At 45.4% G+C, this 27,890-nt stretch overlaps 1 protein-coding gene across 2 annotated transcripts; it reads left to right on the top strand.

Moving 5' to 3' along the window:
• Positions 1–351: 351 nt before the first annotated feature.
• LOC110525161 (BICD family-like cargo adapter 1) lies at positions 352–26,748 on the top strand. Of its 2 annotated transcripts, XM_036979666.2 has the most exons (10): positions 352–1,557; positions 2,589–2,804; positions 13,282–13,398; positions 18,858–19,004; positions 19,248–19,427; positions 19,577–19,795; positions 21,427–21,570; positions 21,732–21,862; positions 22,074–22,194; positions 23,697–26,748. In XM_036979666.2, exons 1-10 carry the CDS (start codon positions 1,147–1,149, stop codon positions 23,880–23,882), a joined length of 1,872 nt encoding a protein of 623 aa, XP_036835561.1. In that variant the 5' UTR covers positions 352–1,146; the 3' UTR covers positions 23,883–26,748. The 2 variants fall into 2 exon arrangements, with proteins under 2 accessions (XP_036835561.1, XP_090093412.1); XM_090237286.1 differs by lacking the exons at positions 352–1,557; positions 2,589–2,804; positions 13,282–13,398 and adding an exon at positions 18,221–18,362.
• Positions 26,749–27,890: the final 1,142 nt, after the last annotated feature.

Raw genomic sequence — 27,890 nt, forward strand, 5'->3', positions numbered from 1 at the left:
AAAGCTCCTGGTAATTAGTATGATGACATGTAGACCATATTTAAATATGGACTGACACAGTGGGTGAGGGTGGTAACTAATTAGGCCTGTTTATAAAATATAAAATAGTATCTGAGTAGATTGGTTTCTGGTTTGATAATGTATATAGGCCTAGTAAGATGGGGTTAAACAGCAAACTGACCATTTATGTGTTATGTTATGAATTTATTATAACAGAAATGTTTATCATTGGGAATTCCTCTAGGAAATTCCTAACATTAGAGATTAGGACAATCACGTGGGTTTTGCATTGTTTATACCCGCTGAGAAATAATGGGGTCAGATCTAGACCACCCGTGTGTTCCCCTATTCATCTGTCAAAACATCTGCTCTAATTTACCCTGGGGCCATGTCTGTGAGGACTAGGAGAGAACGTTCTTGATGTAATATTATATCGTTGAAAAGCTTTATGAAACTATGTAGACTCAAAGCGAAGGAAATACTCACCTACGTCACACATAATGCTAAATAACAATGGCGTTATCATCCTCAACCAATCGATGTTTATTTGTGACAGGTTGCTGTTGACGTCAGCAACGTGTGGCGCGCATTTCAGGGAGGAAAGGAGGTGGCGCAACCGGGCCCGCGCTTTGCTCGAGTGTGTATTTTGGATATTTTAAGCCTGAGGTTCTGCAAAATGCCTCCGGTGTAAAGTGGCCAACAATTATGGGGAGCCGGGACCCCATCTCAACCGGGTGGACAGACCGACTGCTATTGAGAGTTCGTCAGGGCGGTTAATGTGGGGACAAAGCACACTGTGGACCGACAATCTTTACATCCAAGGAAGCCAGCAGCAGACAGTAAGAGGCTCGTCGTCAGCTCAGCTGCAGAGGAGGCGGCACTGTTTGTAGGATTAAAGCGAGAGCTTGGTGTGTACGGTTTAGGGGAGGTGGTCTTCCGAGTGTGAGGGAAATTTGAGTCAGATAGGTTAGCTATTGCTGTGATTTGTAATACCTGTAATATATATGCCTACCAAGGAACCCTATCTATGGAGATATTGTCGACACAGAGAGGATCCGGTCAGCCCGACCCAGTGACAGAGTGGGTTCAACCGGAATAAATCAATTGGGTAGGCTAATCTCTTCTTTTTTTGTCCGTCGGGCGGCGATGTCATCTTCCTGCCTCGACCTGCACACATCTAAGGCTGCGATTTCAGCACCACCCGAGCTGGACAGCGACTGCATGGAGCACCCCGTGGATCAGGGCAACAAAACCCCACAAGAAAAGGGAGGATTTCAGGGCCAATCGCTGCTACACACCGGCTCTGGAGGCCTCGGGATGGCGTTGGAAGAGGAATTAGCCATGCTTACTGGGGAGCAGGACAACGACGAGGAGGAAGAGTTGTCCGAATTGGAGACGCCTGTAATTGGACAGAATACAGACTTGTTGTCGCTCTTCCGTCAAAAAGAAAAGGACTTGGTTTTAGCTGCTAAACTAGGCAAGGCTCTGCTAGAGCGTAACCAAGACCTGACTAAGCAATATGAGAAAATTAACAAAGATCTTAACGATAAACTAGAGGTAAGTAGCTTTACACTCACTGCCAAATACTGTATAATCGCGATTCAGTCCTTCCAGATCTGTTTTTCAGTTCACAGTTGTTTGGCCATCCTTTTTAAGCAGTGTATGTAACCATATTCAACTGATTAGGACTGCCCTCCATTATTGTTGTGCTATTGAGCAGATGTCACATTGTAAACAGTTTTTTCAGACTGTCTACAATTTACAGCTAATCTCCATACAGTGTAATAACAGTATGATGCCTCTCATAAAAACACTTGGGCACAAAACACTGCTCTAACAGCAGACTGAGGTCACTCAATTCTCACAATTACTTTTATTTATATGCTTTAACTGTCATTACCTGACACTGACAAGTAGCATTGACACAGGTGGAGAGGAGGTGTTCACAACATATTGGGGTGTCACTAAAGCCCTGAAACCCCATAGATGTCTGTTGCATTTGTTCACGCTGACAGCAGAGCTTTTGTTCATCCCATCTGAAACCCCCCACTCCACTCAGCACATGGCCTGGAGTGGAACAACGACTAATCCCCTGTTAATGTCCCATGGAGATGGCCTACTGTAGGCTACATCTGCTCAGGGCCCTGATCTCTACCAACACAGCACTACGCTATTACCCAATGCACAGTATTCATCAAGCAATTTCAAAGCTTTTTAGGGGCAGATAACATTGGTCGTTATCCTTTTACAAACCTTGTTTTACCACCCATGTTTTATTCCTGATACGCCTCTTTGTTCAGGACTGATCACCCAACATGCCCTGGGCTACATCATGTGTGTAACCAACCATGCCACCCATCCCAACCCCCCATACCCTGACTCCCTGGTTCTCTCATATTATAAGCCCACACTCATATCCCCACCCCCTGCCTCAGCTTTATAAAGCTATGGATTGAAAAGAGCAGAAGCTTTGTGCTATCCTTTCACAATCCAATGTCTATTACTACTACTACTAGTCTCAGGCCTAACCTGGTCCCTCCAGTCCAGTAGCATCTCTAAACCTGTCCCTTGTCTCCCCTCACCCACAGCATCATGAGCAGGAGAAGCACGAGCTGCGGCGGCGGTTGGAGAATAGGGAGGGGGAGTGGGGTGACCGCGTGGCGGAGCTGGAGATAGATGTGCAGCAGCTGCAAGGAGAGCTGGAGCGCCATCAGGTCCAGCTGAGAGAGGCAGACCGCGACAAGTCCACGGCTATGAGGGAGCTGTCAGAAGAGAACCACCGCCTGCTGGAGCAACTTAACCGGGTGAGTGGAGATAACTATCTGTCTGTGGACCTTTTTGTCTGTCTGTAGACCTGTCATTCTGTCTGTCTGTGGACCACTGGGCGTCAACATTGGATGTCTCAGTCTGCAGTGTTCATGTCTAGAGAGGGTACAACTATGTTCTCATATAGAATGCATACATGCACATACAGGGACTGCTTCAATCTCTTTCCCCATGTCTCTCTCTCTCTCTCTCTCTCTCTCTCTCTCTCTCTCTCTCTCTCTGTCTCTCTCGCTCTTTCTCTCTCATACAGATCAATATATGCTAAGTCATCGAAAGTGGAACATTCACCTCTTAAATGCTGAATCATGTAGAATGATTTAGGCGCAATAATACTTATGCAACCCTCCTATCCATATTGATCAGTAACTACAAGCTGTTAAAACAGATGTGATGTTTTAGGTAACAAAATGTTTTGATAACCTACATGATTGATGGGATAAGAACCGAAAAAAATGAGAAAGAATGATAGGATGACAGGGAGAGTGGAGGAGGTAAATGTTCAATCAGAGCACATCCACTTTGTAAAGGGTTATGGACATGTGTCAGGAGAAGCTTTCATTGATTCAACTCCATTGACAGGCTGGATTGATGGAGGTGAGCAACAGTGCCATAGGCAATACTGTTGATTAGACTCCCCTAAGAAGCTGGATTGACTACAGCCCGAATTCAAATCACTCAATCCTAACTAGAGTGGGAGGCATTGCCCTGACAATCTGACTAGCAGAGTGGTCAATTCCTTTTAGGCATAAATCCCAAAGGGAAACTAATGGAAACACAGGCCAGGAAGGTAGTAGACAGCTCTTCTACCAACTTGAGTCGAGGTGCAGCAAAAAATAACATGAATATCTGAAAAAACTATTTTTCCTAATGGACATTCATTCCAGGACAGAAACACCCCATGTTTCCATTCATTCCATATCCTCTACATCAACAGACTGTTAGAAATGATTTTACTGCTGCTCATTTTACCAATAGCATACCAGGCTGAGGCTGATAGGCATGGCGTCACATACAGTGCCTTGCGAAAGTATTCGGCCCCCTTGAACTTTGCGACCTTTTGCCACATTTCAGGCTTCAAACATAAAGATATAAAACTGTATTTTTTGTGAAGAATCAACAACAAGTGGGACACAATCATGAAGTGGAACGACATTTATTGGATATTTCAAACTTTTTTAACAAATCAAAAACTGAAAAATTGGGCGTGCAAAATTATTCAGCCCCTTTACTTTCAGTGCAGCAAACTCTCTCCAGAAGTTCAGTGAGGATCTCTGAATGATCCAATGTTGACCTAAATGACTAATGATGATAAATACAATCCACCTGTGTATAATCAATTCTCCGTATAAATGCACCTGCACTGTGATAGTCTCAGAGGTCCGTTAAAAGCGCAAAGAGCATCATGAAGAACAAGGAACACACCAGGCAGGTCCGAGATACTGTTGTGAAGAAGTTTAAAGCCGGATTTGGATACAAAAAGATTTCCCAAGCTTTAAACATCCCAAGGAGCACTGTGCAAGCGATAATATTGAAATGGAAGGAGTATCAGACCACTGCAAATCTACCAAGACCTGGCCGTCCCAGCTCATACAAGGAGAAGACTGATCAGAGATGCAGCCAAGAGGCCCATGATCACTCTGGATGAACTGCAGAAATCTACAGCTGAGGTGGGAAACTCTGTCCATAGGACAACAATCAGTTGTATATTGCACAAATCTGGCCTTTATGGAAGAGTGGCAAGAAGAAAGCCATTTCTTTAAGATATCCATAAAAAGTGTTGTTTAAAGTTTGCCACAAGCCACCTGGGAGACACACCAAACATGTGGAAGAAGGTGCTCTGGTCAGATGAAACCAAAATTGAACTTTTTGGCAACAATGCAAAACGTTATGTTTGGCGTAAAAGCAACACAGCTGAACACACCATCCCCACTGTCAAACATGGTGGTGGCAGCATCATGGTTTGGGCCTGCTTTTCTTCAGCAGGGACAGGCAAGATGGTTAAAATTGATGGGAAGATGGATGGAGCCAAATACAGGACCATTCTGGAAGAAAACCTGATGGAGTCTGCAAAAGACCTGAGACTGGGATGGAGATTTGTCTTCCAACAAGACAATGATCCAAAACATAAAGCAAAATCTACAATGGAATGGTTCAAAAATAAACATATCCAGGTGTTAGAATGGCCAAGTCAAAGTCCAGACCTGAATCCAATCGAGAATCTGTGGAAAGAACTGAAAACTGCTGTTCACAAATGCTCTCCATCCAACCTCACTGAGCTCGAGCTGTTTTGCAAGGAGGAATGGGAAAAAATGTCAGTCTCTCGATGTGCAAAACTGATAGAGACATACCCCAAGCGACTTACAGCTGTAATTGCAGCAAAAGGTGGCACTACAAAGTATTAACTTAAAGGGGCTGAATAATTTTGCACGCCCAATTTTTCCGTTTTTCATTTGTTAAAAAAGTTTGAAATATCCAATAAATGTCGTTCCACTTCATGATTGTGTCCCACTTGTTGTTGATTCTTTACAAAAAAATACAGTTTTATATCTTTATGTTTGAAGCCTGAAATGTGGCAAAAGGTCGCAAAGTTCAAGGGGGCCGAATACTTTCGCAAGGCACTGTAGCTGTTTCTAAAAGAGACTAGCTTTCCAGTGACGCGAGGGCCAGGGATATGCTTTTGTGCGAGTTGAAGGGACATATTGATACCTTTAATCTGGGTATGTTATGGCTGTTACATGGAGAAAGCTGTGTGTTGACTTCAGTCAGAGGGCCAGTCTAACTTCAATAGCCGGAGGAGCTTCAGATGTGGAGATATGCGGGTGTTGCCTGCTGATGTGCTCTGGTGACACCAGTGACAGTGTTGTAGGTGTGGGTGACAATGCCTTTGGTGCGGTGCTGTCTGTCCTGGGAATAGATGTGAGCTGCAGTCAGGCAGATGCTGCTTCCTTCCACAGCCCAGCAGGGAGAGAGCTAGCTAGCGGTCAATGGCTGTTTTTAGCCCTCCTGGCCAGGGCTGCTGCTGGCTGTGTGCTGTTACAGATACAGAGACAGCAGCAGCACCGCTGGGTTATACAGACCTGCTTCGCCCCTCATTTCCATCTCTGATCAGATTGAAGTGAAATATATGTCAACCACCATCAGTCTCTGACCAATGAGGGGGCCCTGAACTGGTCTGTTGCTATGGATCCTGCTAGGTACGTAATTAAGTTGCAGTTGATTTAAAAGCAGCCTTGGTTAATATGAAATCGGTGTAGATGCTTATAGAGAGTATTGATCAGGCTTGCGTGATTCACTGCTGACGGATGCCAGGGAGACCTCCTGTGTAATAAAATGAATGAAGTCAGCCATGGTAATCTCTCTGTTACTAAGCAATGGCCTGCTTACACCACAGCTCTGAGTACACATCCTCCTAGGGAACCCACACCAGACTCTGGCAAACCTCCCAGTAGTAGAGCCACCAGAGAAGCACTAAATCATCTGCACTCACTCTGTCTTTCCCCATCATTCCCCCTTGTACTGCCTTATTAGTCCGTCCGTCCGTCCGTCCGTCCGTCCGTCCGTGTCTAGCGCGTAGTCCTATCCGACATGGATTAGGAGATGTTTTGGCTTTGTAATGACATATTCTTTGTAGCAGCATTAGTAGAGACAAGGATGCTGACTGTTTTATCTATGGACAGACCATTTAGTCTGGCAAGGCTCACTACAAAACAAGCAATACATTAATTTCCAAGGTTCTTTAAGATCTATTCTTTAAGATCTATTCTTTTAGATCTATTCTATAAGATCTATTCTTTTAGATCTATTCTTTTAGATCTATTCTTTAAGATCTATTCTTTTAGATCTATTCTTTAAGATCTATTCTTTAAGATCTATTCTTTTAGATCTATTCTTTAAGATCTATTCTTTTAGATCTATTCTTTAAGATCTATTCTTTAAGATCTATTCTTTAAGATCTATTCTTTAAGATCTATTCTTTTAGATCTATTCTTTAAGAGCTATTCTTTAAGATCTATTCTTTAAGATCTATTCTTTTAGATCTATTCTTTAAGATCTATTCTTTTAGATCTATTCTTTTAGATCTATTCTTTTAGATCTATTCTTTAAGATCTATTCTTTAAGATCTATTCTTTTAGATCTATTCTTTAAGATCCATTCTTTAAGATCTATTCTTTAAGATCTATTCTTTTAGATCCATTCTTTTAGATCTATTCTTTAAGATCCATTCTTTAAGATCTATTCTTTAAGATCTATCCTTTTAGATCTATTCTTTTAGATCTATTCTTTAAGATCTATAATTTTAGATCTATCATTTTAGATCTATTATTTTAGATCTATTCTTTAAGATCCATTCTTTAAGATTTATTATTTTAGATCTATTCTTTTAGATCTATTCTTTAAGATCTATTCTTTAACATCTATTCTTTTGTATCTATTATTTAAGATATATTCTTTAAGATCTATTCCATAATGTAAGCTCCATTCTAACCGGGCCACTCTGGACACATTCACTGGGGACCAGACTCAGACACATGACATGAGTGCCACATGTGTCCACTGTCTTCCAGTCTAAAATAAGGCACCCCCCTGTGAAGGAGTGATAGAAATAAGTGGTAATCTGTTGCAGGCTGCAGTCATGACAGTGGAGTGCCTGGAGAATCGTGTCTGACAGCTCTTCCAATGGCCATTCTCAAAACAAAGCTTTGAAGATTACACTCACAATAACAATGCACTTTCATAATAACAGATTAGAGGGAGGAACCAATAGTCTGCTGGAACCAAGTCTCTGATTGGATGCAGCAGGAATGACCTTGGTGTGGTGGGGCTGGCCACAGGAAGTGATGTAAAACGCAGTGTGTAAGATGCGGCACTGAAGGGATTAGGTCATAATCCTCTGTAATAGCCTTTTTTTTATGCATTCAATCAGCAGCCAGAACAACAATACTACTCCATACTGCACTCACAGCTAATTAAAAACTGTCACCCTGTCTGTGTGTGAGCCATTGACCCTCATGTTAAGGGACAGTGCAAACCTGCCACTAATACACTAGGACACGGGAGCCATTCTCTATGAGCTAGACTTAATTCTATGAGAGCCACAGAAGTCACTGACATATTCAACAGCCACATACTGTAGAGACACAGACATTTACTACTCATACAGACTCAATGAAGCACAGACGTAAAAACACACCTAAACCCAGTGGTGTCTGCTGGTCTGGTAGGCTTGGCTGGCCTGGGGTGTGAGGTTGGCCAATCCCCTGAGGCCTAATCTGATCAGAGTGAACCAGCGAGGAAGGAACATTTCTCTAATTGCATTACGGCACACATTTAGAAAGAACTGACTCCAGCACAAATGCCTACATCTTTTAGGTTATAACCCTGATCAAATCAAAACCCCAAATCTCTGGCTACGCCAAGATGATCAGACACCCACAGCTCCTCCAGTGACCTTATTGGAGCTGCTTGTTTTAAGGCCAGTGTGTAGATGGGAGTAATAATGTGCTGTGTGGTTACTAAGACCCCCTTAAGGCCTTTTGTTAGGTCTATGTGTATGTGTACACTGAAGCTCTGCATTACACTATGATAAACTCATAGACCTCAACTAACGGTAATGAGCTACCATGGGCCATGGGTAATACTCTGTTGTGCTCTGCTCTGCTCCATGGCTACCTAGCACCGTATAAAACACCTAGGTGAACAACACAGACACTGGGCATCTTCCAGGTCATCAGTTGTGGTGAGGAACAGAAGCATCAGGTCTAGAATGGATCCTAAGGCTGCAAAGGGACAGAGGACACCTGCTCCTGCTCCCTGCCTGCTGCTGCTCCTGCTCCCTGCCTGCTGCTGCTGCTCCCTTCCTGCTGCTGCTGCTACTGCTCCCTGCCTGCTGCTCCTGCTCCTTCTCCCTGCCTGCTGCTCCTGCTGCTCCTGCTCCCTGCCTGCTGCTCCTGCTCCCTGCCTGCTGCTGCTGCTCCCTGCCTGCTGCTGCTGCTACTGCTCCCTGCCTGCTGCTACTGCTCCTTCTCCCTGCCTGCTGCTCCTGCTGCTCCTGCTCCCTGCCTGCTGCTCCTGCTCCCTGCCTGCAGCCATCAGTGGTGCTGACATTCAGAGCTTCATTGATTACATTAAACTGTGTTACTTTTATTTAACTAGGCAAGTCAGTTAAGAACAAATTCTTATTTACAATGACGGCCTACACCGGCCAAACCAGGACGACGCTGGGCCAATTGTACACTGCCCTATGGGACTCCCAATCACAGCCGGTTGTGATACAGCCTGGATTCAAACCAGGGTGTCTGTAGTGACGCCTCAAGCACTGAGATGCTAGTGCCTTAGACCACTGCGCCACTCGGGAAACTGGAAGACTGACTTATATATTTTGTTTTAGTGCATGGCATGACTTGCATCATATAGATCCATAAACGAATACACTGTGTGCTATGACTAAGGAAAATGCCAGAAACATGGCCACCTAGTCACACAGCTCCATCAATCCTGTCTCCCGCTCTCTGGTTGCTATGACAACCTGGGTGTCATATGTGAGATTTCATGTGTTACCATGGGAATGTGCTCTCTGTGGCAATGTGTGCTGTACAGCCAACCCGATGTCAGGTTGTAACACAGATCCACCTGACATGTACACACATGGACTTGCAAGTCATCTTCAGCCATATGTGTATAATAGCTTGTGCTGTACAGTATGTTCTGCATCCTGAGGAGAGGACAGAGAGAGAAAGAGGGAACAGATAAAGCCATTGGAAATCACTGATTTAATTACTGATATTAAAAATGAAGAGGATACAAGTGGTAAATCCCTTAAGGATCCGCCTACACCCTCTCAATTCCACACCCATATGTTTAAGCAAGAACATTAGACTGCAAAGCACAGAAACTCTGCTATGTTCTTGTATTAAAGACGCTATGGATTAGGACTGTATGTAGGAAAGATCATGTTCCTCTCCTATCAAAGACTACTGTAAATTAAAGGGTTTTGAGAATGTTGTGATTATCCCTTTGAAAGATCATGGCTTGGCACAAGGTCAATGTTCCCTCAAAGCTGTGCGCGTGCGCCACCGCCTCCAGGACTGCGGCGCAGAAGAAATACCATACCGCGTAGAGACGCAAGAGATTGAACTTCACTGAGTTCGCCCCATTAGTTTTCACTATATAGAACAACGTTTTTTCTGTGATCGAATCAACATTATATCAGCCCCCTTTCAATGCAACAAACCAAACAAAATCTAACTTTGCAAGACTGAGTTTGTGATTTTGTTGTATGCAGAGCCAAAGCGCAACGGAGTAGAATTATGTTGGTGGTATTTCAATCACCAGCGAGTGAATGCACTTTTCAGATCAGAGCGCAGAGCCGCGCGTTTGCACATTTGTTGATATTCTTCGCTAGTTAGCAAGTTATTAGCCCAGTTATAGATAAGTATAAGCCAGCAATGGGGAGATACTGCTTCCTATAAGAGCACAACACGTGTAGTCTTTATTTCAAGCTGTCTTTGAAAAGCATGTCAGATAAAAAGCTTATGTCTTAATTAAATGTGCGGTGTTGAATTTTGAGAGAAGCTTGAATATGCAAATAAGCCAATAGGCAGAAGGGTAACCGACATGATCTAATTCTCTGTATGGTAATAATAATTCTTTGTATTTTGTAAAGTCGGCTCTTGCATCATAGAACACAATACAATGACATTTACAGTCACCTGTTTGGCCTATAGCCAAGTAAAAAATCATGAATTAATGTCAAACCCTTCATAATGTAAAAACGTTTTTAAAAGTCATGCAATGTAGGCCTGCATTGAACACCAGTAGGCTATATCATAGAAATCAAAAGCTATTTCCATCTGAAAATGTTATGGGATTTGCTCCATTGGTTTTGTTGGTAGACCTACATTATGCTCCAATAGCCACAATAGCCTATTGGCTACTGTCTAAAACTGTAAGGGTACAGCCTCAGTGTTCACTGTAAACGTGCGCAGGAAGTTGCACAACATTCTCACAATGTTCAAGTTTCTGCTCACAAGACCAAACATTTGCTCAGTGCACCAGGAAATTAGAGGGAACATTGCACAAGGTACTGTACCTTTGTGTCCTGACTCTGGAGAAAGAATTAGCATTTATGCTGGTCTCTCAGCTTATTGAGCCCTAGTTTTTGGCCTGGATTCTGTTGCAGTAGTCCAATTTCCCCCATGCACTGATAATGCTCGATCTGGGATCTGAGGACTTTATGCCCAGGTTAAGAGGAATATCAGTACATCTGGCAACACAGTGAAATATCCTGTTTTTCCTCTGATCTCAATCTGTCAGGCGCAGTGTGACACTTGAGTCAAATGTCACATTCCCACTGTGACTGGGCTCTGCATAGACCTCCACTGAGGAGACAGATACATCAGCCAGTTTAGCAGAGATGAAGAGCTGTATGCATCTTCCTGGCCTGGTTAGGAGAATGTGAAGCACATTCAGAATGGCAGAGTAGAGCAGCTGTGTTTGAATGTCTAAGAATACATCAAACTAATTATGATTCTGCGTTTGGTATAGGCTATATCATTCCTCCCATGCATCACTGGGGACAACAAGGTGCCATTATGAAAAAGGGGTACATAGAAGTAGAATACTTGTAGGAGTGCCACAACAAACTTTTTCTTATTTTTGTAAGCATAGTGCACTGACCAAACAGTGTTATGACACAGCACAGATTTTATTTTTCAGGTTGTTCTTCCCTTAGTCTCCCACACAGAATACATACAAATTACAACCCCTCTCTAAGTTACTTAAGGACACAAGTGCATTCAAGTGTGAATGGAACACACTCATTTTTCCTCACCTATAAAAGCTTTCCAAAAAGCAGGGTGTAGCACAGATTTATGAGTATAAGCCTTGTATTATTACACAATATGCCATGCTAGTTCCACGAATCACCAACAGATGTTCAGTGGGGAAACCATAAATCTCAACTTAATCTCTAACTCACTTACAGCAGACTGTAGTAGAAAAGCCAACTCTGTTTTGTACTCAGACAGACAGACAGATGGAGATCTCTGTCCAATTGCATTATACCTGTAGGTCTAAAACAAGGATAGAGCATTAGAGAGTGGCTGTGGCTTCCTGTTCTTACCTGTCCCATGCAGTCACTACTCACGAAGGCGTCACCAGTCCTCACGGTGGCCAACCATTCAACCGCTGACTGAAAGATCCTATAAACATCTGACTGCCACCTAGAGGCAAACATACCAAACATCTGCCACGGATATAGAGTATCAGTAGCAAACAGATGTAGAGATATGATTGCACCTGGTTGTTATTTGTCAGAGCTGGTATACAGCTGACCTTTGATTGTTTGTTTGACCGGGGGGCGGCAGGTTAGCTGTTAAGAGTGCCAGTAACAGTTGCTGGTTTGAATCTCTGAGGCAACGAGGTGACAAATCTGCCAATGTGCCCATGAACAATGCACTTAATCCTAATTGCTCATGTAAGTCGCTCTCGATAAATGACTCGTCTAAATGACTAAAATGTAAATTATTGTTGACAGGAATCAGCCTGTTGGATTAATGTTTTGTGGAATTTCTAATGAAGACAGAGATCTATTAGATATCAAAGTGTCATGATTATGGGGGAATACTGTAGTCAGAGGTGTACAGACAGTATATCACATCTCTATATTCTCAGTAAGTCAGGGCTTTATCTTTCTTGACATCGACCTGCTCAGTTAAATTTGCCTCCAGTGAATAAATCAATAATTGCTTTGTTAAATGGCAATTATAATTCTCCACGGTGCAGAGGCTGGAGAGGAGTAAGTGAAGGGTACCAAGGATTCCACCATCTGTTGCCATGGCAGTGATGATGATCATTAGAGTCTGGGCTTCCTGAGTGCAGCCTCACTTATGCTAATGAGGTTCTGTTGGTCTGGCTTTGTGAACTGCACAAGACCGGTAGGCAGTGGGTTGCTGATCAGAACAGTCCAATGAGCTCGGCCAGGGAAGGGGGCAGTAGGGACCAAGGTCTAAATGGAACATTCCAGATGTTAAAGGTTGAGTTACTCAAACCTGTGCTTTTACAGGAACAGTTCTGCTGTGCAGCTGGATACCAGTTACAGGAACACTATGGTGACTCAGAGGTAACAGTGTGTCAAATCAAATACCACTCCAAGTATTACCGTGTTGGGTACTGACTCAGAACGTTTCTCAACATGGTACAATGTGAAGTATGTGAGTGGGGTGAGGATATGTTGTTGTGAGAGTTCTGAACTGTTCTGAATTATGACTTTACAACCCTACCGTTATGGACCTTGTATTACGTGTGGAAGATGTTGATATTTGTCATCTAGTAATGCCTTTCTTAATTGCCCCTGAGGCAAGTTGTATTGAATTCCATGAATAACATGTTATACAATTATTTGTTGATGTATTTGTGCTCACACTCTGTGTCTGGGGTGTGTTTGTGTGTCTCCAGGCTACAGATGTGGAGAGGCAGCTGTCCACTCAGGTCCACTCATTACGGGACGACTTCAGAGAGAAGAGCATCTCTACCAACCAGCATATGACACGACTAGAGAGCCTACAGGCTGAGGTGAGACTAGAGAGCCTACAGGCTGAGGTGAGACTAGAGAGCCTACAGGCTGAGGTGAGACTAGAGAGCCTACAGACTGAGGTGAGACTAGAGAGCCTACAGGCTGAGGTGAGACGAGAGAGCCTACAGGCTGAGGTGAGACTAGAGAGCCTACAGGCTGAGGTGAGACGAGAGAGCCTACAGGCTGAGGTCAGACTAGAGAGCCTACAGGCTGAGGTGAGACTTGAGAGCCTACAAGCTGAGGTGAGACTAGAGAGCCTACAGGCTGAGGTGAGACTAGAGAGCCTACAGATTGAGGTGAGACTAGAGAGCCTACAGGCTGAGGTGAGACTAGAGAGTCTACAGGTTGAGGTGAGACTAGAGAGCCTACAGGCTGAGGTGAGACTAGCGAGCCTACAGGCTGAGGTGAGAATAGAGAGCCTACAGGCTGAGGTCAGACTAGAGAGCCTACAGGCGGAGGTGAGACTAGAGAGCCTACAGGCTGAGGTGAGACTAGAGAGCCTACAGGCTGAGGTGGGACGAGAGAGCCTACAGGCTGAGGTGAGACGAGAGAGCCTACAGGCTGAGGTGAGACTAGAGAGCCTACAGGTTGAGGTGAGACTAGAGAGCCTACAGGCTGAGGTCAGACTAGAGAGCCTACAGGCTGAGGTCAGACTAGAGAGCCTACAGGTTGAGGTCAGACTAGAGAGCCTACAGGCTGAGGTGAGACTAGAGAGCCTACAGGCTGAGGTCAGACTAGAGAGCCTACAGGCTGAGGTGATACGAGAGAGCCTACAGGCTGAGGTCAGACTAGAGAGCCTACAGGCTGAGGTGAGATTAGAGAGCCTACAGGCTGAGGTGAGACAAGAGAGCCTACAGGCTGAGGTCAGACTAGAGAGCCTACAGGCTGAGGTGAGACTAGAGAGCCTACAGGCTGAAGTCAGACTAGAGAGCCTACAGGCTGAGGTGAGACTAGAGAGCCTACAGGCTGAGGTGAGATGAGAGAGCCTACAGGCTGAGGTCAGACTAGGGAGCCTACAGGCTGAGGTGAGATGAGAGAGCCTACAGGCTGAGGTCAGACTAGGGAGCCTACAGGCTGAGGTCAGACTAAAGAGCCTACAGGCTGAGGTCAGACTAGGGAGCCTACAGGCTGAGGTCAGACTAGGGAGCCTACAGGCTGAGGTCAGACTAGAGAGCCTACAGGCTGAGGTCAGACTAGAGAGCCTACAGGCTGAGGTCAGACTAGAGAGCCTACAGGCTGAGGTGAGACTAGAGAGCCTACAGGCTGAGGTGGGACGAGAGAGCCTACAGGCTGAGGTCAGACTAGAGAGCCTACAGGCTGAGGTCAGACTAGGGAGCCTACAGGCTGAGGTCAGACTAGAGAGCCTACAGGCTGAGGTCAGACTAGAGAGCCTACAGGCTGAGGTCAGACTAGGGAGCCTACAGGCTGAGGTCAGACTAGGGAGCCTACAGGCTGAGGTCAGACTAGAGAGCCTACAGGCTGAGGTCAGACTAGAGAGCCTACAGGCTGAGGTCAGACTAGAGAGCCTACAGGCTGAGGTCAGACTAGGGAGCCTACAGGCTGAGGTCAGACTAGAGAGCCTACAGGCTGAGGTGAGACTAGAGAGCCTACAGGCTGAGGTCAGACTAGGGAGCCTACAGGCTGAGGTCAGACTAGAGAGCCTACAGGCTGAGGTCAGACTAGAGAGCCTACAGGCGGAGGTGAGACTAGAGAGCCTACAGGCTGAGGTGAGACTAGAGAGCCTACAGGCTGAGGTGGGATGAGAGAGCCTACAGGCTGAGGTGAGACGAGAGAGCCTACAGGCTGAGGTGAGACTAGAGAGCCTACAGGTTGAGGTGAGACTAGAGAGCCTACAGGCTGAGGTCAGACTAGAGAGCCTACAGGCTGAGGTCAGACTAGAGAGCCTACAGGTTGAGGTCAGACTAGAGAGCCTACAGGCTGAGGTGAGACTAGAGAGCCTACAGGCTGAGGTCAGACTAGAGAGCCTACAGGCTGAGGTGATACGAGAGAGCCTACAGGCTGAGGTCAGACTAGAGAGCCTACAGGCTGAGGTGAGATTAGAGAGCCTACAGGCTGAGGTGAGACAAGAGAGCCTACAGGCTGAGGTCAGACTAGAGAGCCTACAGGCTGAGGTGAGACTAGAGAGCCTACAGGCTGAAGTCAGACTAGAGAGCCTACAGGCTGAGGTGAGACTAGAGAGCCTACAGGCTGAGGTGAGATGAGAGAGCCTACAGGCTGAGGTCAGACTAGGGAGCCTACAGGCTGAGGTGAGATGAGAGAGCCTACAGGCTGAGGTCAGACTAGGGAGCCTACAGGCTGAGGTCAGACTAAAGAGCCTACAGGCTGAGGTCAGACTAGGGAGCCTACAGGCTGAGGTCAGACTAGGGAGCCTACAGGCTGAGGTCAGACTAGAGAGCCTACAGGCTGAGGTCAGACTAGAGAGCCTACAGGCTGAGGTCAGACTAGAGAGCCTACAGGCTGAGGTGAGACTAGAGAGCCTACAGGCTGAGGTGGGACGAGAGAGCCTACAGGCTGAGGTCAGACTAGAGAGCCTACAGGCTGAGGTCAGACTAGGGAGCCTACAGGCTGAGGTCAGACTAGAGAGCCTACAGGCTGAGGTCAGACTAGAGAGCCTACAGGCTGAGGTCAGACTAGGGAGCCTACAGGCTGAGGTCAGACTAGGGAGCCTACAGGCTGAGGTCAGACTAGAGAGCCTACAGGCTGAGGTCAGACTAGAGAGCCTACAGGCTGAGGTCAGACTAGGGAGCCTACAGGCTGAGGTCAGACTAGAGAGCCTACAGGCTGAGGTGAGACTAGAGAGCCTACAGGCTGAGGTCAGACTAGAGAGCCTACAGGCTGAGGTCAGACTAGGGAGCCTACAGGCTGAGGTCAGACTAGGGAGCCTACAGGCTGAGGTCAGACTAGAGAGCCTACAGGCTGAGGTCAGACTAGAGAGCCTACAGGCTGAGGTCAGACTAGAGAGCCTACAGGCTGAGGTCAGACTAGAGAGCCTACAGGCTGAGGTCAGACTAGAGAGCCTACAGGCTGAGGTCAGACTAGGGAGCCTACAGGCTGAGGTCAGACTAGAGAGCCTACAGGCTGAGGTCAGACTAGGGAGCCTACAGGCTGAGGTCAGACTAGGGAGCCTACAGGCTGAGGTCAGACTAGAGAGCCTACAGGCTGAGGTCAGACTAGGGAGCCTACAGGCTGAGGTCAGACTAGAGAGCCTACAGGCTGAGGTCAGACTAGAGAGCCTACAGGCTGAGGTCAGACTAGAGAGCCTACAGGCTGAGGTCAGACTAGAGAGCCTACAGGCTGAGGTCAGACTAGAGAGCCTACAGGCTGAGGTCAGACTAGGGAGCCTACAGGCTGAGGTCAGACTAGAGAGCCTACAGGCTGAGGTCAGACTAGAGAGCCTACAGGCTGAGGTCAGACTAGGGAGCCTACAGGCTGAGGTCAGACTAGAGAGCCTACAGGCTGAGGTCAGACTAGAGAGCCTACAGGCTGAGGTCAGACTAGGGAGCCTACAGGCTGAGGTCAGACTAGAGAGCCTACAGGCTGAGGTCAGACTAGAGAGCCTACAGGCTGAGGTCAGACTAGAGAGCCTACAGGCTGAGGTCAGACTAGGGAGCCTACAGGCTGAGGTCAGACTAGAGAGCCTACAGGCTGAGGTCAGACTAGGGAGCCTACAGGCTGAGGTCAGACTAGGGAGCCTACAGGCTGAGGTCAGACTAGAGAGCCTACAGGCTGAGGTCAGACTAGGGAGCCTACAGGCTGAGGTCAGACTAGAGAGCCTACAGGCTGAGGTCAGACTAGAGAGCCTACAGGCTGAGGTCAGACTAGAGAGCCTACAGGCTGAGGTCAGACTAGAGAGCCTACAGGCTGAGGTCAGACTAGAGAGCCTACAGGCTGAGGTCAGACTAGGGAGCCTACAGGCTGAGGTCAGACTAGAGAGCCTACAGGCTGAGGTCAGACTAGAGAGCCTACAGGCTGAGGTCAGACTAGGGAGCCTACAGGCTGAGGTCAGACTAGAGAGCCTACAGGCTGAGGTCAGACTAGAGAGCCTACAGGCTGAGGTCAGACTAGAGAGCCTACAGGCTGAGGTCAGACTAGGGAGCCTACAGGCTGAGGTGAGACTAGAGAGCCTACAGGCTGAGGTCAGACTAGAGAGCCTACAGGCTGAGGTCAGACTAGAGAGCCTACAGGCTGAGGTCAGACTAGAGAGCCTACAGGCTGAGGTCAGACTAGGGAGCCTACAGGCTGAGGTCAGACTAGAGAGCCTACAGGCTGAGGTCAGACTAGAGAGCCTACAGGCTGAGGTCAGACTAGAGAACCTAATAAAGGTATACAAAAATAAGTTAACATAAGTTAACATAGTTTTTTCTCCTTTTCTATCAATCATTAAATTTCTCCCTGTTCCCCTCCTCTAATACTGTGACTGACTCCTTCCTCTTGACTGGAGCAGCAAGGGCTAGAAGTGAGTGGTTAAATTGGTTTGTCTGCATGCTGCATGTCGCATGTGTGTACATGTCCCACTGTACTGCTATGGAGCATGAGATACTGTATGTTTCTGTCTGTGAAACATTTATCAGGACAATACACAGTCATATCAGTAATGTGTAATGTCAGCCATCTAGCTTAGGCTCATAGAATGATAACATTACAGATATATTATACCTCTCAGCCTCCTCTTTAAAAGTATGTCTTATTGGAGAGGAGTCACCCTCACTGCAGAGACTGCACTGTAATTGAGGGAAAAAGCTACCGCTCTATATTTAGCTCAGATATACTGCAATGTCTGGGTGTTCCCAGGGTTGCAACAGGTTTTCTTCATTTAAAGTGACAAGGATGGATATGTTACAGTACTGCTAGACAGAGAAAATCACAGCAATGTCAACCAAAATATCTGAAGGGCACACGAAGAACATGAATCTACAAAGAAGTCCACATACTGCGCTGTAAAGTAGGTTACCAGATGTAGGCCAAAGCATGGACAGGGGATAATGAGAAAGAACAAGAACTGACGTTTGTTTAATGGATTAAGCTGCTCAGGCTGCCACCGAACATATTACAAACAACTCTCGTTGTATCACTAGAAATGTGCAGTGTTTGTGCAATGTTAGCCTTCAGTCCGAGGCCACTTTATAGACTGATGAAGGAATAAACTGTTATCGGGTCCATTTGGACAATCAGCTTTACCACGGAGACATTCCTGTAAATGAGGGTGGCAGAAACCTCCTACGCCTATGCTAGGCAACAAACATTTTTGGACCAGGGGGAGTACTTTAATCTTCTGGGACATTTGAAATCCTAAGAGTCAGTCAGGAGAGAAACGGGTTTATAGAGGCTAACACTGAGTGCAGATAGCTACCAAAACAAAACAAAACAACATCTTCACTGTCCTAGGTTCCCATAGCACAATGTGTAACTTGGCTATTGGGGTTGTGTATCTTGTCAGATTAAGATGCTTTCGGAGCGTAAGAGAGAGCTGGAGCGTCGGGTTAACGCTGTGCTAGAGGAAAACGAGCTACTTCAGAACACTGTTGACGACCTGAGGGAAAGAACGCTAGTGCTGGAGAAACATCACCACGAGAAGGACTTACAGGTACGATCTCTTTCGCTCTTTGTACATTGCCATAATATTCCTGTATTATGCGTGAACGTGTAAATGGGTTTATAGACATGTTCTGTAGGTGTGTGTGTCGGAGTGTGTTATGTTGATCTGTATGGTATCAGTGCTCTGTGTTGACCACTGTGTTGACCACTGTGTTGACCACTGTGTTGACTACTGTGTTGATCACTGTGTTATCTACTGTTTGTTGTCCACTGTATTGCTACGTGTGTCCAGTTACGACAGAGCCAGCTGGAGCTCCAGGAGGTCCGGGTGTCCCACAGACATCTGAGTGCCCGTTTTGAGGAGCTCACAGAGGAGAGAAGTCTACAAGGCCTCAGCCCACACCCTGCCAGCCTACTCTGTGAGATAGAACAGAGCATGGAGCAAGAGGAGCAGGAACAGGAAAGGGAGCAGGTACATGCATGCACAAGCACAGACACACACACACACACACACACACACACACACACCCTGCTTTGTGAGATAGTCCTATATATGATATCAGTGATTCATAGTGTATTATAAACAGTATTTTCTAAGCTGCTCTCCCTCATTGTCTCTAGCTTCGTCTCCAGCTGTGGGAGGCCTACTGCCAGGTGCGCTCGCTCGTCTCCCACCTGCGGGGCAACGACATCACAGACTCAGCCCTGTCCACAGACTCCTCCATGGACGAGTCCTCAGAGGCATACTCAGCCAAGGACGTTCCCATGGGGAGCCTGCATGCCAGTCTACTGGAGCTACGCAGACTCACACAGAACCTGCTAGACGGAAACGAGTCCACGGTACTGACCGTCACACACAGATATACATTGTAGAATAGTAGTGAAGACATCAAAACTATGAAATAACACATTTTATATTTGAGATGTTTCAAAGTAGCCACCCTTTGCCTTGATGACAGCTTTGCACACTCTTGGCATTCACTCAACCAACTTCATGAGGTAGTCACCTGAAATGCATTTCAATTAACAGATGTGCCTTGTTAAAAGTTAATTTGTGGAATTTCTTTCCTTTTGAATGCGTTTGAGCCAATCAGTTGTGTTGTGACAAGGTGGGGGTGGTATACAGAAGACGGCCCTGGCCGCATGACATTCAGCCTTCGTCTCTCCAGAGCCCGTACGGGAGTTGTAGCAATGAGACAAGATAGTAGCTACTACAACAATTGGATACCATGAAATTGGGGAGAAAAAGGGGTAAAATAAAATTTTAAAAACATTTAAAAAAGAAGACGGCCCTATTTGGTAAAAGACCAAGTCCATATTATGGCAAGAACAGGTCAAATAAGCAAAGAGAAATGACCAAAAGTCCATCATTACTTTAAGACATGAAGGTCAGTCAATTCGGAAAAGTTTGTGCAGTCGCAAAAACCATCAAGCACTGATGAAACTGGCTCTCATTAGGACCGCCACAGGAAAGGAAGACCCAGAGTTACCTCTGCTGCAGAGGATAAGTTCATTAGAGTTACCAGCCTCAGAAATCGGCAATTAACTGCACCTCAGATTGCACCTCACAGAGTTCAAGTAACAGACACATCTCAACATCAACTGTTCAGAGGAGACTGCGTGAATCAGGCCTTCATGGTCGAATTGCTGCAAAGAAACCACTACCAATAAGAAGAAGAGACTTGCTTGGGCCAAGAAACACGAGCAATGGACATTAGACCGGTGGAAATCTGTCCTTTGGTCTGATGAGTCCAAATGTGAGATTATTGGTTCCAACCGCCAGGTCTTTGTGAGACGCAGAGTAAGTGAACGGATGATCTCTGCATGTGTGGTTCCCACCGTGAACCATGGAGGGGGTGTGATGGTGTGGGGGTGCTTTGCTGGTGATTTATTTAGAATTCAAGGCACACTTAACCAGGATGGCTACCACAGCATTCTCCAGCGATACACCAACCCAATCTGGTTTGCGCTTAGTGGGACTATCATTTTTTTCCCAACAGGAGAATGACCCAAAACACACCTCCAGGCTGTGTAAGGGCTATTTGACCAAGAAGGAGAGTGATTGAGTGCTGGATCAGATTACCTGATGACCTGGTTTGGGATGAGTTGGACTGCAGAGTGAAGGAAAAGCAGCCAACAAGTGCTCAGCATATGTGGGAACTCCTTCAAGACTGTTGGAAAAGCATTCCAGCATTCTCCAGTGTTTGTAAACATTGTAAATGTAAACAAACACTGTATAGCCTCATAACATGGTTAAACTAATGAGTAGGTGTGTCCAAACTTTTGACTGGTACTGTACATATGAAAATACTGACCAGATATACCATACAGATATTTAGTTCCTCCATATATCCAATAAAGAGTGTGCGATATTCAGTACACACTCAAAACAACTCCAGATGAATTGAGTTGAGTTTGACCTGAATTCACAATATAATGAGTCTATGTGTGTTGTGGTTGTGTGTGAGCAGGGTTCTCGCCGTAGTGACGAGGAGGCTCTGGAAGACCAGGTTCGAAAGCTTGGGGAAGAGCTGAGAGGAGTGAGAGAGCTGTACCAAGCAGAGCAGAATAGAACACGGAACAGCCAAGAAGAGGTTCTACAACTCCATAATCAGGTACTACTGCACGCAGAGCTTGATCATCACTGTTGTTCTCCAACAAGATCACTTCAACACAGCTTTGTTATTCAAGCTAGACACAGATGAAATTTCTTACTCACGAGGTTGACAATGTGTCTGATGAGTGTCTCCTATGTCATTCCTCCCCTGTCCTGAAGATGGCGATGCTCTCTGTGGAGATGTGCTCTGTACAGGAGGAGAGTGAGCGTATAAGGGCCATGTCTGAAGCACGAGACCCCAGTGAACAGCTCCAAAGTGCTATACGAGACCGAGATGACGCTATTTCCAAGTAAGACCATAAAACATAGCACATTTTTGGGGCACAACTACATTGTATGTTTATCCTATATGTAATAGGCTAGCATATAACAACAATGAATGGTTTTACAGTCATCTCCCGAATAAGCAGGCCAGTCATAAGCTCTCATTCAGCATAATGAGAGCATAGAAACTAGAGAGGTGTTGTCTGTCTCTAAGCTGTGTGTCTGTCTGCCTAACAGGAAGAAAGCGGTGGAGATGGAGCTGGCCAAGTGTAAGATAGATATCATGTCTCTGAACAGCCAGCTCCTGGATGCCATCCAGCAGAAGCTGAACCTATCACAGCAGCTGGAGGCCTGGCAGGTGGGTCAGAGGTCAGGGATCATGAGGGGGCACACTAGACCACTCATAGTATGAGTTATTTCATTTGAATTTTTTGATAATTTAAAACACAATTCAGCCACACATGTGGATACACTGTATTTAAAATAATGGAGGATAACACAATAAAGTTGAACAACTAATTTCCATTGTAGTCCGCTGACTTATTTCCATTGTAGTCCGCTGACTTATTTCCACTGTTGTCCGCTGACTTATTTCCATGGTTGTCCGCTAACTTATTTCCATGGTTGTCCGCTGACTTATTTCCATGGTTGTCCGCTGACTTATTTCCATTGTAGTCCGCTGACTTATTTCCATTGTAGTCCGCTGACTTATTTCCATTGTTGTCCGCTGACTTATTTCCATTGTTGTCCGCTAACTTATTTCCATGGTTGTCCGCTGACTTATTTCCATGGTTGTCCGCTGACTTATTTCCATTGTTGTCCGCTGACTTATTTCCATTGTAGTCCGCTGACTTATTTCCATTGTTGTCCTCTGGTTGTTACTGAATGGACTGTCAAACTGAATGGACTGTCAAACTGAATAGACTGTCAAACTGATAGATAAAGTAACAGATACCAACCATATGAATGTGTATCTGACAGCTCATATGTGTACGAATGACAAAACGTATGAATGATTACGTTCACACAGCAATTACCATTCTTAATGTGTACTGTATTTATTCATTAAATACGAGTATAATAGTGGACTGAAATTTACAGTTGTAGGTTTAGGTGAAAATGTGTATATGGTGATCTTTTCCCCACCACATCCTGTCCTCTCCTCTAACTTTCCACTTTCCAAAGCGTGTATATGTGTTAACATGTACGATACTGTACGTACCCTGAGTTGCCAAATTACACGAGTGTCTGAAGTACTAATTCACTCCTCAATGAGTTTCAACCTTGGGTTTTCATTGAACATACAGCAAACAATTTAGCAAGTTGGGCTAGTAGCTAGCTAACTAAATTGAGGACTCAGTATATGACTTTCCCTTCCCTCCCTCCCTCACCCGTAACTAGCAGCTCTTTCCTCTCTCTTTCCCTGGCTGCAGTTTGCCTCCTCAGGGCTCTTTACTGTGTGGCTCTTGTGGTTTCTGATCTAGTGGCCTTTCTCAGCTTCCGTACCACCCTTTCTCCCCTGTGGTACCCCCCCCTTCTGCATTAGAGGTGAGGTGTGCCATCTCACCCTGGTTCTGTCCTGTGCGACTCTTCCATGCCACGCTGAGCCATTCCATGCCATGGCCTGCTAACTCAACAGAAATGCGCTCACTCATTCTAAGCCATTTGATCACCCAAAAATACCCACTTCCAAAACCACCCACTTCCATGCCAATCTGTCATCCTCCTGCCTCCTGTTTATCTTCTCTAAAACCCCCTGTGCTCTTTAACATCCCCTCACATTAATTTTACCTATCTATCACTACTGTGCTCACCCTCTCTCTCTCTGTCACTCATTCATTCTGTCTTTCTCTCTCTTAGGATGATATGCACAGTATGATTGATCAACAGCTTATGGAAAAGCACCAGGAGGAGTGGAGGGTGACCCCCTACACCCTCGCTGGGCCCTCTGGGGGTCGCGGGGGCCCCTCCGGCCAGTCCTCCAGACGAGCCAGTCGTCTCTCCGATGGAGACAAGAGGCTCTTTTCCTTCTTCAAAAAGAACTGAGTGCCTCTGGACTGGCCCAAGTGAACACGAGAGAAAATAACAAGAAAAAGAGATGGAGAAAGAGTAAAGGTAAAGCCAAAGACAAAGGGTAGGCTAAAGAGGGGGGCTAAAGAGGTTCAGAGGTCATTTGCACTTTATCTGTCCCATCACGCCCTTCCTTACAGACCCTTGAATGAGTAGCACTGTATGACACCCCCAGAGGCCTTGGCTACAGTCCCATAAACACCCATTGGGCTTACATGAACAGGGTTACATATATTACCTCCAAAGAGGTCAGTTCCCCAGTAGTGCCTCCCAGCATCTTTACCCCACTGCCAAAACTCCAGACTGGGACTGTATGCATACAGTAGGGCTGACTCCTGTGTGCTGTCACAGGCCAAGGAGTCTGGGGAGAGGGTGTTCAATATGGGACTCACCAAGGCCTTGGAGTGGAGGGATTGGGACGGTGGGGCAGGGATCTGGGTACGGGCGAGAAGGAGAAGGACCAGCCTCTGGGTGGGAAGCAGCATTGTTACAGCTAACTCAGACATGTTCTCAGGTTTATTCATGTGTTCAGGGATTTACAAAGAGGCCTTATTCCCAATCAATACAGTCCAATAGGTGGATTTCATTCAGTTGGTATGCACTTCACAATTATGATCATGCCAATGCATTGGTTAATATAGTTAAAGGAAGCTCTAACATAACACACCAAAATCACAGAACTTTTGCATTCACAAAAATAAGACAGAAGTGTAAATGTCCAGATCAAGTCACAGTAAATCATATCTCTTGTCTTTATGTATATCGATCATAAGTTTACCTCAGATCATACTCAATACTGACTGAGCAACCACGGCATGACAAAGTGACACTTACATTTACCAAGCACTGAATGTATCGAAACCAGCCAAAGTGAGTATGGGTCTATCTCAGGTCCATGGACATTTCTACACAGGCCTCTTGTCAGTCTCTGACATCTAAATGAACCTCTAGGCAGCTGTCGTTAGTTGCAGCCTCTATCCAGGTGGACTTCTACAGTTAGAATGTCACGTTTAGCATACATTTGACATACAGAAAGTGATAAGAAAACTGTATTTTCAAACATTGTCTGTACAATGGCCATGTATCTTCCTCCTAGCTGACCAAATCCTCACAACTGTTTACATTAGTCTAGGTTGAGAAAGGGGAAGTCAAAACGGTCTCTCAATACGTCTGCGGTGCCTAACTTTGGCAAGTCAAAGGCATATCTATATTGTGCTATAGTTAACTGTCAAATGACCATTCATTGGAACACAGAGTAACCTACTCAGTCAGCTACCACCAATCGAGTTCCACAGGAAAACCTATTGACAGGGCCTACAGAGTGCTTTAGTTATAGTATCACAGTAATATAGACAGTCTACTGCCATTCCCATTGTTTCAAAGCTTATGATAGTGGACACTTTATTTCCTAGCTTTTGGGCTTCCATTCAGGCCAGTCAAACAGAATCTGTGACAGATACATGTGATGCAGCTGAAGCCTCATGGCGCGAGACTGGCACGGTCCTCTGACCTCTGTGTGTGTATTGGACGTCATATCTCAAGCATCTGAGCAAACCTATGCAGATGTCTTCTCGCCATCTCAATTGGTTAGGTTGTTGATTAGGGTAAACCCAAAGAATGGTTATTTTTAAAGAGTTGAGAGTAGGTTGGGATGAAATCAATAGATTTATAAAGGCATACAATAAAATTGTACTCTTTCTTTTTAGAATGATACTTTGTCCCTATAGTTTTGTTTTGTGTTTTGAGTGTTTACATACAAATGGGGATCTCTGTGGAAAGGGAGAGGAGGGGTGAAGAGATTCTAAGTTCTTCATGTGACTGTTCAGTTCTGTCCAAGCAATAAGTCATTCTAACTTTCACGCAAATCACAGAATGTTGTCGAAGATAGAGTTATGCTCTTGTATCACGAGTTAGGATTCTGTGAGTCAGTCGACCAATGTTTGAATCAAGTGTTCACCAGCAAGCCTACAAAAACAACGTCATTACCAGTTTGCTTCTAACAGGGGTTCTGGGTAGTACTGACATTTTCTACAAAGTAGGATTTGCTTCCATAGCCTTTACTCCAGCCCACAGTTACACTCTTAGATAAAAGGGTTCCAAAATGGTTCTTCAGCTGTCCCCATAGGAGAACCCTTTTGGTTCCAGGTAAGACCCTTTTGGGTTCCATGTTGAACCATTTTCAGAGGGTTTGACATGGAACCCAACAGGGTTCTACAAAGGGTTCACCTACGGGGACAGCCAATAACCCTTTACGATTCTTGATATAACCTTTTTTCCTAAGTGTAAAGGAACGAGTTCTGCCTATTTGTCTGTAGTCTAAGCAGCTGTGTTGTTGTATTGATCTGAGGGAATGGTTAAGGGGGTCTAACACCAGTAGCCGGTCAGCTCGGAAAGGCACTAACTGGCGACATTATTATATTGGGCAGGAAGCCAACCACACACAGCTAGACTGCAGCCTCAGAACGGAGTGATGAGAAGTATATTCTGCAGGCCAAGCTAGAGGTTGGTTGAACATGGAAGGAGCATTTACCTATATTACGAACGGGATCAAACAACACTTACCATGACCAGAATGTTAGTTCTCATATCCTTGTCTTCTTCTTGAACTCAGCCTCATGGCCTGTTGGCACCAGGTGTTCCTGGACATGGCCTCTGGTCTACAAGTTTGGCCATTCTGTTCATTCAGGGGGTTGGGGTGGTCGGTTCAAGAGCTCTGGCCTGTAATTTACATCCATGCATTTGTTTATTCAGTTTAATGTTGTGTACTCTTCATGTATATGTTATGTCCAAAATTACTGTCAATTGTATTGTTTCCATTTTCCATTTGAAAACTATTTTTAAAGCCTGTCTCCTGTCCTCAATTTTATTACCCGTTAACCATCCTGATGTTGAAGAAAGAGATGTTCTCATGCGTTTGTGTGTGTGTGTGTGTGTGTGTGTGTGTGTGTGTGTGTGTGTGTGTGTGTGTGTGTGTGTGTGTGTGTGTGTGTGTGTGTGTGTGTGTGTGTGTGTGTGTGTGTGTGTGTGTGTGTGTGTGTGTGTGTGTGTGTGTGTGTGTGTGTGTGTGTGTGTGTGTGTGTGTGTGTGTGTGTGTGTGTGTGTGTGTGTGTGTGTGTGTGTGTGTGTGTGTGTGTGTGTGTGTTTATGCATGTTTAGGGAAAAGCAGACATTCCATGGTGTGTCATCTGCTTGTCTTTATGTGCCCTGTTCTTTGGAATTTGACTTGGTCTCAGTGTGTGTGTGTCTTTTTACAACCACCAATGGCAAACATTGTTTTGGGTTGCCTGGAACCTTCGAAATAGGTAATTGACCATGAATTTGGGCAATTTGTGGAAGGTCTTGGAAAACATTATTTTTGCATCAGCACCCCCATTTCCCCCCCTGACTCACCACTATAGACATAGAGTAACACACATAGCTTCATGTCAACCTCATTAGTGGACAATCATCAATAATTACATTTGTGCAATTTATCCTTCATAAATGAATGTGTTACTGAACTTAACCAGGTCTCTCTCTCCTGACACATTCAATATGTTCCTGTAATGGTAAGGGACCATCTTCCCTGCCCCAGTCAATTGAATATGGATAATGCACACTGTCATGACACTGAAAGGGAATATCCCAGAACACAAGTGAACTTAGTATCAATGACATTCAGTTTGAAATGTTAAGTGAGAATGAACAAAAGATAAATAACATAAAGCTAGATGACTTGAGGATGTGTGGATGTACACTACAGTTCAAAAGTTTGGGGTCACTTAGAAATGTCCTTGTTTTTTAAAGAAAAGCACATTTTTTTGTCCATTAAAATAACATCAAATTGATCAGAAATACAGTGTAGACATTGTTAATGTTGTAAATGACTATTGTAGCTGGAAACGGCTGATTTTAATGGAATATCTACATAGGCGTACAGAGGCCCATCATCAGCAACCATCACTCCTGTGTTCCAACGGCAAGTTGTGTTAGCTAATCCAAGTT

This window comes from Oncorhynchus mykiss, chromosome 6 (assembly GCF_057628025.1).
Source record: "Oncorhynchus mykiss isolate SJ-2025 chromosome 6, ASM5762802v1, whole genome shotgun sequence".
NCBI classification, from domain to species: domain Eukaryota; kingdom Metazoa; phylum Chordata; class Actinopteri; order Salmoniformes; family Salmonidae; genus Oncorhynchus; species Oncorhynchus mykiss.

What these genes read in the sequence shown, in the direction of transcription:
- LOC110525161 (XM_036979666.2), top strand. Translation starts at nt 1,147, where the DNA reads ATGTCATCTTCCTGCCTCGACCTGCACACATCTAAGGCTGCGATTTCA. An exon ending in TAGACGGAAACGAGTCCACG is followed by an intron (nt 19,796 to 21,426) that starts GTACTGACCGTC and finishes GTGTGTGAGCAG; the next exon opens with GGTTCTCGCCGTAGTGACGA. An exon ending in AGCAGCTGGAGGCCTGGCAG is followed by an intron (nt 22,195 to 23,696) that starts GTGGGTCAGAGG and finishes TCTCTCTCTTAG; the next exon opens with GATGATATGCACAGTATGAT.